Genomic DNA, 11,204 nt, shown 5'->3' with positions numbered 1-11,204 from the left:
CTCCCAGAAGAGTCAAGGGTCGGCAAATTTGAAAATGGAGTCAGGTGGAACACGCCTGTGGTGCATCGCTTGGTAGACTGAGGCAGGAGGTTTGCCACAAGTGTGAAGCCAGCCTGTGCTATGTAGCAACTCTGTCTCAACAACTATGGTCAGAGCAGAGAGCCCTAAATCAAGGGACTGTTCTGTGTGCTGGCAGGCTCACACTCTCTCCTCCCCTCCCCATAACCCCCAAATCCTGGGACCAGAGCAGAAAGAGAAGCAGTGTGGAACAGGGCTGTGAGCATTTGGTCTCCAAACTGTTTCATTATGCTAGTCAGCTGGTATAAGGCTCCTGCCACACCACTGTGTGGTCACGCCAACCTGATTCTATACTCTCAGAGCAGAACCAGGTCCTGTGACGTCCTAGTCACCCAAGTCTCCAAGCCTGTTGGAGCAGGGGAGACCAGGCTGGGGTACTCAGGGTGCTCCATGCATTCTGACTGTCATACAAACCGAAGTAATCTATAACTTATTCCGGCACACAAGGGTAAGCTGTGTGGTCTGCCCAGGATCAGGGAATCCTGCTTTAGCAGGCTGGCAGCCGGGAACAGCACAGTAGAAATGTAAAAGGGACCCGAGGAGAGGACACACGACTGGGGAGCAAGTCCAGGTCACACTGCAGTATGGCTCGTGTCTGGCAGGCTACTGAGAGATGAGGTCCCTCAGTGTCCCAATCACCAGGACCTATGACGGCCTTCCTCCCAACTACCATACACAACCCAGTAAGGATGGGGCAGGCAGGTCCAGTCCTGCTTAGGACAGAGGAAACCCCATGACCAGGGTCTGGGCTCAAGGGGATACTGCTTAGTTGGGAGTCCCTTACTCTGGGGCCACTGACTTTTCTTCCTGTGCTGGGCATGTTTTGCTGACAAAGTACCTGAGAATGGACTTATGAGGAAAGGTCTGTCCCTGGTGGCTTGTCCCAATGGTGGTGACATCACAGCAGGCCTGCTCCGTTTGTGTGACTGAAAATCCAAGAGGGTCCCAATGCGCAATGCACAGTGTACAAGGTTACACTCCGAAGGATCTAGATTCACGGGGCCCTGCTTCCTCCCAATACAGCCACCAGCTTCAACAGAGGGTCTCTGGGGACAGTCACAGTAGCATCCCCACAGCCGCCCGTACCTGCTTAGCACAAAATCACCCTCAGAGATGTACTCCGGCTGCCTCCGGCTGCCTCCTGTCCCCACTGTCCAACTACCCTGACCCTATCTTGGTGGCCGGGGTATCCTAAGTTGAGTGTGGCTAGAGAAGGCAGGCTCCACCTCAGGGGCCAAGGCACCGCTGTCCCTCAGGGTCATTTCATTTGCTACGTCACTTTCAAATCAGCACGAAAACCAGGGAACTGTATGTTTTCACAGAAATGTATTGCCATGTAATTCGTTCTATACAGATTAGGAGATACAAAAACAGCAAACTCCCATCACCACGCAGAGAATCACTTTCTTGGGATCTGCCTTCTGTGTCCATCCATACGAGAGCACATGCTTTTCCTGAAGTAAAATAGGGTAACCACAGCCGACAAACCCCTACCTGCTCAGTGTTCAGTCTCTGGCCAGCTGAGTGCCACTCTGCTCTCACACACCGTCACCTTGGGCCACTCCTTTGCAGCGATTCTGAGGCAGTCTCAGTGATGCCTGCTTGATTTCTCTCCTGCTCAGTCCACGCATGTGTCCTCTGCTGGACTGACCCTGACCTGCTGCAACTGTCCTATACATTGGCCTGTGAAATGCTCTCCCAGGTAGGACCCTGAAGGGTGGTCCTAGGTTGTTGTAGCAGGCATCATGAAAATGCATTAGCAACCATGGCCAGACTGGGGTCACTTCAAGTCGTATCCCAGAACCTCAGTACGCAGAGTGTGAAGACATGAAACCGTGTACGTGGTGCCAGCCACTTGCACCACCGGTAGGTTAAGGCACACACGGTTTCTCTTCAGGAGCCCCTGGTCCCCGCCAGCAAGGCAGCTCCAGGGTCTCAGCGGATGGCTGAAATGGGAAATGGCCTCTGATGAAAGGAACTTGAGTCTGTTACCAGACCTGGCCAAGCTTTTTTTTTTTTTTTTTTTTTTTTTTTTAATTATTTGTTTGTTTTTGAGAGAGTGCAGCCCTGGCTGTCCTGGAACTTGCTCTGTGTACCATGCTGGCCTTGAACTCAGAGATCTGTCTGACTCTGCCACACCCGGTTTAGATCTATTCTCTCTTACCTACTTCCATTCACCAAGGCCCTATGATGTTCATACCAGGACTGGGGTCCTCATCTGCTCTGCCCAGGCTCCACGGCTGCTGGTCCTCACTTATTTCCCTGGTCATTGTAGTAAAAGGCAGCAAGGAGCCTGGGCCACAAGAAGGTGTGGCCTGGGCGAAGGCAGACAATGTGAGGAGCAAGGTGGCCAGCTGGGCTGCCCTGTTGGGGAGGAGTGCCAAGGTCTCACACTGGTGAAGCCCCTGCAAATCTACACATTAGCAACCACCCAACTTCCCCCGCTACCACCACTAGTGGGGGACCCTGGGCTTGTTCTGCAGATACTCAGGACAGCTGTCCCAGAGTCAGATCAGAGCGGGAAATCCAGGAGTGGCTGGCTCTCAACAGGAAGTGAAGCCACAGAAGGATCCAGGCCACAGAAGCACAGGCCACAGAAGGCTCCAGGCCATGGAAGCACAGGCCACAGAAGGATCCAGGCCACAGAAGGCTCCAGGCCACGGAAGCACAGGCCACAGGTCACTTTATTTGTCCTCCAGCAGCTCTTCCTTCCCCTTCCCTAGGTCTCAAGACTGGTCAGGTGGCCACGTAGGTACAGGACAGAATTCAAGAGCTGCTGGCACCTCTACCCACATGAGTCCCCGGATCTCACAGCACACACTGTCCTGGTTAGAGCTGGTCGCCACCTTCCAGCTGCATCTGGTGGGCCAGCTGCCGCCCGATGGCCAGCAGGGGACTGGCTCTGTAGGATGGACTGGCCAGCAGCTCCCGAAACCGGGTCCTTTCTTCCTCACTGAAAGAATGGAAAGCAGAAGTCAGCATGGGAAGAACAAGAACTCCCAGGACCCACACAACAGGCCCGAGCCTAAGACTAGAGCAGACAGCAGGGACCAAGAAGCACAAGGTGCATACAGTGCCAGGGCCACAGGGTTTGCAGCAGAGGCAAGGGCACAGGGGTTGCTGAGTACACATCAACCACGGACGGGGTCACCTTACCAGTAGGTCTAAGAGGAATGTGCTAGGGGCTGCTGCCAAGGCAAGAGCTGACAAGTGGGGAGCAGAGGCAGCTCACATACCCTGAAGACAGCCTTATATAAGAGGTGCCTTTCCCCCCAAATAAGCCCAAAATAGATGTGCACTGGAGAGCGCTGAGGCATGGGGCAGTGACACAGCAACGCCGGGGCCCAGCTTCCTTCGCGACCCTGACCTCTTAGATACGCCAGAGCCTTGGCTGCCAGCTCCTCTCATCCTTTCTCTCACCTAGCAGTCACCTTCAGCAGAACCTGGAGACACAAGCCACCAGCCTGTGTTGCTTCTGAATGTGACGTCAGTCAACAAAGAAGGTGTGGTAGTTTGACTGATAATGGCCCCATAGGCTTGTGTTTGAATTTTTGGTGGAACTATCTGGGAAAGATCAGGAGCTGTGGCCTTGCTGGAGGAGGTATGTCACTGGGGGTAGGCTTTGAGGTTTCAAAGTCCACACCAGGACCAGTCTGTTTTCCTATAAAGCTCTCTGCTGCTGTCTCAGCACCATGCCTGTCTGCTTCCCACCCTGAGGAGCATGAACTAAGCCTAGAAAACTGCAAGCCAGCCCCCAGTTAGAAGCTTCCTTTCATGAGTCGCCTTGGTCATGGTGGCTCTTCACAGCAACAGAAGAAGCTGCGGGGACAAGGCACCTTCCAGCAGGTAGAGCTACTGCTCATCCCAGCCACAGTGCAGAGGGAGCTGCCCTGGTCCAGGCTGGGCTATAGCAGAGGCTCCGGGAAGAGCAACTGCCAGAGAGCAGTAAGGTGGATGCTTACTAAGCAGAACTGTTTGCACTAGCTGCCCTCAGGCAAAGCTGCTGAGAAAGACGCACAGAGGTCTGCAAGGAGCCAAGGAAGACAGATTGAGAGGTGTGGCGGAGAGATGGGGAAGCCTGAATGCACGACGGTGCTCTGAGGCTGAGGACTGCAAATCAGTCTACAGGACAGGAATGAGGCTAGCTGGGCCTACTGCCTAGGCCTGGAACTCTAGCTGCTCAGAAGGGGACACAAGAGGACAGCAACTTCAAGGCCTGCCTTGGTCAAAGAGAGCAAGTTCAAGACTAGCCTGGGTAACTTAGTAAGAACTATCTCAAAAACATGAGCAGGGCAGTGGTGGCGCATGCCTTTATCACAGCACTCGGGAGGCAGAGGCAGGCGGATCTCTGTGAGGTCGAGGCCAGCCTGGTCTACAAGGGCTAGTTCCAGGACATGCTCCAAAGCTACAAAGAAATCCTGTCTTGATTTAAAAAAAAAAAAAAAAGGCTTTAATCTATACAATGAAAGGACATGAAAAATGAAGAGCTTCGGGAAAAATTGACACAGAGCACTCAGCACTACTAAATAACAGAGGTTCTATGTATAGACAAGGAAAGAAACCATCATTTTGGAAGCAAAAACAACAAATAAACAAAAAAATGTGTGGGTGTGAGATTCAGGCTGCCTCAGATTCCCCTAAAGCCAGCACACCACTGTAGCCAAGTCTGCAGAGGCTAAAAAACGAGCCAAGAATCTCCTGGCCATGCTCACATCTTAGTACAATGTCAGTCAGCCAACAGGACAATACCGCCCGCCAATGGGACAAGGTGTGGGGTTGTGTGTGTCTAACCCACGGTAAGCACATGTCCCAGCCACAATTCCAGAGGCTCAGGGAAGGGAAAGCTTATACACAGAAGCTGTCACTACTCCCTGGAAGCACTCCAGATGGGTGCCCAAGGCCTAATTACAGGACAGCAAAGTTCTTGGTCCCAGCAATGTCTCCCATCTGGAGTCAGAAGCCAAACCAGGACAGAGAAAAGGGTTAGAGGCTCGGGGTGAGGTGGCTGGGGTGTAGATGAGGAGATCAGGAAGAAGGTGGGTAGGGTTGTACTCACAGGAGCTGCTGTCTCTGGGCTGTACTCATCCGGCTAAGCTCCACTGGCCTGGGCTTGCTGGTCACCCTCCTGTGAACACAGATAATAAAGTCAGTCTGAACCACATTTCACTAGGAAATCTGTCTCTGTGGCTCCCCTGGTGTCTACCCTGCACACTGGCTGTGGATCTAGATGAGCTGTGGCACCTGGGTCCCATAACTAGAGTTGACAACCACAGTATCCAGGGTCTTGTCTGACTCCCTAAGGTTCCCGTGTGATAGAGAAAGACACCACCCTAGGAAAACACATCACATCTGTACCCTGAGTCTGCCACCTGCCCAACCTGAATGCAGATGCCTTCTGGGCAGCAGCCTGCCCTGGGCCCTTTACTCCACTACCCTTAAAAACACATCGCACTTCCTGACAAGACACAGGTACCTGACAACTGTCCCCTCACTTCTGATGAGAGAAGAGAGAGCTCTACTACCAGAGGTCTGCGGCAACTGCCATTCCAACGTGACCTTAGGAGCCAGACACAAACCCCGTGCCTGCCCTACTGACGTCGAAGTGCACTGAGGGACTTTCTGCCTGCTGACCACCAGACGAGGGACCCTGAAAAGATTCTCAGAGTCTTCTAAGCCACCACACTGGGTCTGACATGGGGGGTTACTCTGTGAGTCTGGGGCTCAGTGCCAGGCAGCAATCTCCTAAGGTCGACTCTGATGGCTCCAGCCATGCCAGGAGCATTCTTGCAGGTCCCCAGGATGGATTCAGTCTTTGGGATCTCTGCCCAGCAATGGCAGAGAGGACAATCCCAGAGCCCACCACCTGACAAGATGATTTCAGAGATGCCATGCTGAGCGAGTGAGGTCCTGGGTGGGAGGAGCCCTAGGTGGGAGGCAGCAGAGGGAGGGCAGAAAGCACCGTGCCCTGGACCAATATCTAATCTAGACTCCTGAGCAGCAGACCTGAGATCCTAGTCAAGCTCCTTTTCAAAGATGAATGCACAACACTTCTGTCTTCTCGGGGCTCCTCACATCCTGGTCTCTGGTCCCCAGTAAGTTAGGATGGTGACCTCATGCCTGTTTGTTAGTCCTCCCAGAGGCCCCGGAATCCACCATGGTATGAGAAGATATACCTAAGCAGTGGGGGCCAAGGCCTCCAGCCAGCTCAGACAGAAATACTGGCTCAGGTGACCTAGCTAGGGCGCTCCCTCAGCCCACTGGCTGTAAAATGCAGTCCGGGGCTTCTCTGAGGATGGTGCCGCAGCCAGGTCTCATAGACCTCTACGCAGAGACAGAGTGATCCTGAACTCAGACACTGGGAGCCTAACTAACACCATGAAGTTCTTCCACAGACAGACGGGGGACTTCCTAGAGCACAGCCTAACTAACCCTGTGAAGTTCTTCCATAGGCAGACAGGGGACTTCCTAGAGCACAGCCCCATATGGTGTTTCATAACTGAAAAATTTAAAACTAGTAGATCTCCAAACATACAACAGCCAAAAATAGATTCAGAACCAAAGGCGAAATGAATCCAGGATGTTTTTGGCAGAGTTTGCCTGAGTTGCATCATGCACCTTTACTGCAGCCTTGGTCCTGAATGCTCCCAGCATGCAATGCCAACCAGCAGTGGCTGACCTGTCAGCTCGGATTCAGGCTGTTAACACACGAGAGCAGTGGCAATGTAAGGTTTCTGGCTCTCAGAGAAGCATCGTGGTCAGCTGGGGAAACTAAGGCTTGTAATGTGTCCCTGTCAGTATCAAGTCAGGGGGTCTCTGTGCTGCATTTATAGAATCCTTGATTTAAAAATTTCTGTTTCACAACCTAGATGTCCCTCAACCAAGGAAAGGATAAAGAAAATGTGGCACATTTACACATGGAGTAATTCTCAGCTGAAAAAAAATAAACAGGAAATTTGAAGGCAAATGAATAGAACTAGAAAAAAATCATCCTGAGTAACATAGCCCAGACCAAGAAAGACAAGTGGACAGCAGCTGTAAAATAAAGGGTAACTATACCATAACCCACAGCCCCAGAGAGGGTCCAAGGGAGGACCCATGACTCTCCCTGGGAAGAGGAAACAGATTTTTTTGAGTGAACTAAGGGTGAGTGGGGATGGGAACATGAGCGATCAGGATGGAGGGGGTTACAGAGGGGGAAAGTACTGGAACAGACTACTGGAAAGGGGGAGGGGATCTTGAGGCCAGGTAAAAACCTGGCATAAGGGAACCTCCCAGGAATCCACAAGGATGACCGCAGCTAAGACTCCTAGCAATAGAGGATACGTAGCCTGAACTGGCCATCTCCTGTGACCAAACATCAAACAACTGATGCGAACAGATGCAGATCACAGCAAACACCAGGAAGAGTTTGGGGAGTCCTGCGGAAGATGGGGACTAAGGATTGGAGGATCAAGGACATCACAAGACAACTCACAGAATCAACTCACCTGGTCATAGGGGCTCAGAGAGACTGAACCAATAGCCAGGGAGCCTGTGTGAGACTGACCTGGGCCCTTTGCATGTGTTACAGTTGTGTAGCTTGGCCCTCTTCTGGGACTCTCAACAGTGGGGACAGGGGCTGTCCCTGACTTAAGGACATAGATACTCTACATCCTTAAAAATCAAATGTACAAATGTACAGTCAGGATTTACTGTTTTTTAAAAAAGATTTGTTTTTATTTTTACTTATGTGTGCATGTATATGTCTGTGAGTGGATGCCAGGAGTACAGGTGCCCACAGAGGCCAGAAGAGGGCATAGGAGCCCCTAGAGCCAGAGTTACAGATGGCCGTGAGCCACTCAGCGTGGGTGCTGGGAACTGAACCAGGTATTCTGCAAAAGCAATAAGCACTCTTGATCACTGACTCATCTCTTCAGCCCAAGATTTGATTCATGGTAAACAAGCATAATCATCTCATCAGTATACAAATATGCTTTCATCTTTAATAAATGTAAAATTATATATATATATCCTACAGGATTGTTCTAAAATAAATTTTTTATTTATGATTTATTCTGTCAGTGGTTGATTTGTACAGCTACCTTATAAACCTACATACTTGGAGCCATATAAAACCTTCCCAGGAGCCGGGCATAATGGCACACATCTTTAATCTCAGGACGTGGGAGGCGGAGGCCAAAAGACCTCTGTGAGTTCGAGGTCAGCCTCGTCTATAAAGTGAGTTCCAGGCCTGCCAGAGACCCTGTCTCCAAAAAAAGAAAGAGAAAAAAAGTATTCTCAGGTGTGAAGAGGCATGAATAGAAAAAGCATAAGCCCTGTCATCGAGATTTCTTTTCCTTTTATTGTTTGTGTCTTTTAAGACAGGAGTTCCAGGGGTTCTCTCTGTAGCTCTGAATGTACAGAACGTGATCTGCAGACCAGACTGGCTTCAAACTCATATATCTACCTGTCTCTGCCTCCAGAGTGCTGGGATTAAAGATGTGTGCCACCGTGGCCAGCCTATTCTAGAGAATTTCATCTCTCATAAATAGGTTGGCGGGTAATAGTACAGTCTACAGTGACTGTCCAGGTAGCAAGATGTCTGTCAATTCTAGAATGTTGGGAGTTGATTGCAATGCACTTCCTGTTAACTTAGGTAATATTATATCCTTCTGGAGTCTTTGATGAAGTTGAAGAATAGATAGATATAATATTGTAACTGTAATTCTTGCTTGATACCTGTTTTGTTATATGTAATTTTACTATGTTAAAGTTAAAACCTTCATTTTTATTTAAACAGAAAAAGGGAGGTGATGTGGGAGTCACCTCTGTGTGCTGTGATTACCATTAATAAATAAAGAAACTGCCTTGGCCTGTTGATAGGGCAGAACTTAGGTAGGCGGGGAGGACTGAACTGAATGCTGGAAGAAAGAAGGGCAGAGTCAGACAGATGCCATGGAGCTGCCAGAGACAGACGTGCTGAAATTTTGCTGGTAGGCCACAACTTTGTGGTGATATACAGATTAATAGAAATGGTTAAATTAATATAAGAGTTAACCCAATAAGCTAGAGCTAATGGGCCAAGTAGTGTTTTAATTAATATAGCTTTGTGTGATTATTTCAGGGCTGAGCAGCCAGGAACTAACTAGTGGCTTCCCACAACAACAGTCTACCTCAGGAATCCTGTAGACCCTCCAGCCAAGCTCCAGGAGAGAGCAGCCACTACAGGGGGTACCTGGAGTATACTATGATCCTCCAGTCTAGCTCCAGGAGAGAGAAGCTACTACAGGGGGAACCCCTGGAGGGTATTGTGACCCTCCAGTCTAGCTCCAGGAGAGAGAAGCTACTACAGGGGATACCTGGAGGGTATTGTGAAGACCCTTAGGCCATTCTGACATGCAACAGTACTAGGCCATACCATGGACTTGCAGCAGATCCCATGGTATGGGAGAAGGTCACAGGACTGCCCCACAGAAAGTCCCTTTGAGCCTAGGACATGAGGGGGATGTGACTGTGGGGGGCAGAAAGTACCTTTCTTCCCACTGTGAAAAACACTGCCCTGGACAAGGCCAGTTAGGCATGAGGAGGCCAAGGGACTGGCAGGGTGCAGGTATGGAGAAGGGTGGCCAAAGGCAGAGACACTGGCATGTAAACATCCCCAGCTGCAGTCCTCAGTGCTGGATGAGCCTCCCACCCTGACTTTAGCTCTACCTCTGGGACTCCCCATGTTCTGCTGTGTGTCTTCCCTTTACTGTAAAACCATGGCTATGCTGTGACCACTGAATACTTCCCGAACCACCACAGTGGAATGCATGTTCGTAGCTGCTACAGTGAGAACAGTCTTGCAATGCTCTCCTAACTCCAAGTACACATGCTCGGGCTGGCGTGTGTACTGGAGCGTCTGCTCTGTCGGAAGTCAGACTCTGGGGTGACCAGCACTCCAGTCTCAGATCCTGCTGTCTGGCATCATTCTCCAAGGCAAGGAACCAGGCTCCCTGGAGAAACACCTGGTACCTGGACCAGGCAGAAGATGCCCAAGGAGAGCTCCCAGCATCTGTTGACATCAGCTGAGTAAGCCCTCAGACACACCCACCCCACAGATGGGCAGACCAGAGCCATCAGGGAGCTACTGAAAGAACTGCCGGTGGCCTCTGCTGAAACAATTGCAGTTTAAAGAAAGTGGTGTTGGATGATAGCCCAGAACATGAGTCCTCAAGAACATAAACCAATGATGGGGAAATCCTCAGGGAAGAGGAGAGTTGCCTCTGCAGTAGAATCCAAGACTCCGCAGACCCTGCCCCTAAGAAGAGGGAGCACAGCTCCCCACCCTGGGCCCAGTGTGGCCACGCCCTACCCAAAGGCACACAGTCCAGCACATGAGCGTCCTGGGAAACACCTCCTCTGGGCGCTTCAGTGATGAGTTAGGCTGGCAATGAGGGACTGGATAATGACATGAAGAAGGCCTCAGTCTGCATAAGCTTCCTCCTGACAACCCAGGTCTTTTCTACCTGGGGTAGAAAACATGGGCTGGGGGATGGTGAAAAAGGCTCAACTCATTGGGTGGTGGTAGTGCACGACTTTAATCTCAGAATTCAGGAGGCACAGGTAGGTAGATCATTTAGAGGCCAGCCTTGTCTAAGAGCGAGTTCTAGGACAGCCAGTGCTGCACAAAGAAACCCTGTCTCAACCTCCCCCTCCCTCCCAGCTCTCTCAAATGTCTGCCTCAGTATGAAAAGCTCACAGCCAGAGGAGTCTGAGGAAGCAGGAGGACCACATGTCAAGTTCCCTCCAGTAAATTACTATTTCCTTTTGTGGTGTGCATTCACATAGGTGTGCTCACATAGGTATGCACATGTGTGTGAGTGTGTGTGTGCACATGTGAAGGCCAGAGATCAACGGCCAGCATCTTCCTCAATAGCTCTACCTCATTTTACTTGGAGCTTATCAATTCGGCTAAGTCGGCCGGCCAATGAGCTCCGGAAATCTTGCTGTCTCCACCCACGTGGCACCGGGGTTACAGAGCCATGTCTGGATTTTGACATGGGTGCTGGAGATGTTTCCTCAATCCCCTAATTACTGCTTTAAAGTTAGTGTGTAAGCAAAGCACTCGGCGCTGGGACAAGATGGGAACCTTCTCCCATCACAGC

The 11,204-nt window shown here is 50.8% G+C and overlaps 1 protein-coding gene across 1 annotated transcript in view; it reads right to left on the bottom strand.

Moving 5' to 3' along the window:
* Window positions 1–1,385: 1,385 nt before the first annotated feature.
* The window catches only part of Fam207a (family with sequence similarity 207 member A), a 32,229-nt gene continuing 22,410 nt past the window's right edge, over window positions 1,386–11,204 (bottom strand). The window contains exons 5-6 of the mRNA XM_041634265.1: window positions 5,135–5,203; window positions 1,386–3,031 (exon numbers count right to left, since the gene is read on the bottom strand). Coding sequence (XP_041490199.1) covers window positions 2,908–3,031; window positions 5,135–5,203 — 193 coding nt within the window. The 3' untranslated portion in view covers window positions 1,386–2,907. The remainder of the gene's footprint in view (window positions 3,032–5,134; window positions 5,204–11,204) is intronic.

Source organism: Microtus oregoni, unplaced genomic scaffold, assembly GCF_018167655.1.
Source record: "Microtus oregoni isolate MIOR12 unplaced genomic scaffold, Mior012 000046F_ref0000063, whole genome shotgun sequence".
NCBI classification, from domain to species: Eukaryota; Metazoa; Chordata; class Mammalia; order Rodentia; family Cricetidae; genus Microtus; species Microtus oregoni.
Note: the sequence above shows the minus strand (reverse complement) of the source record. Positions and strands in the feature narration are given on the sequence as shown.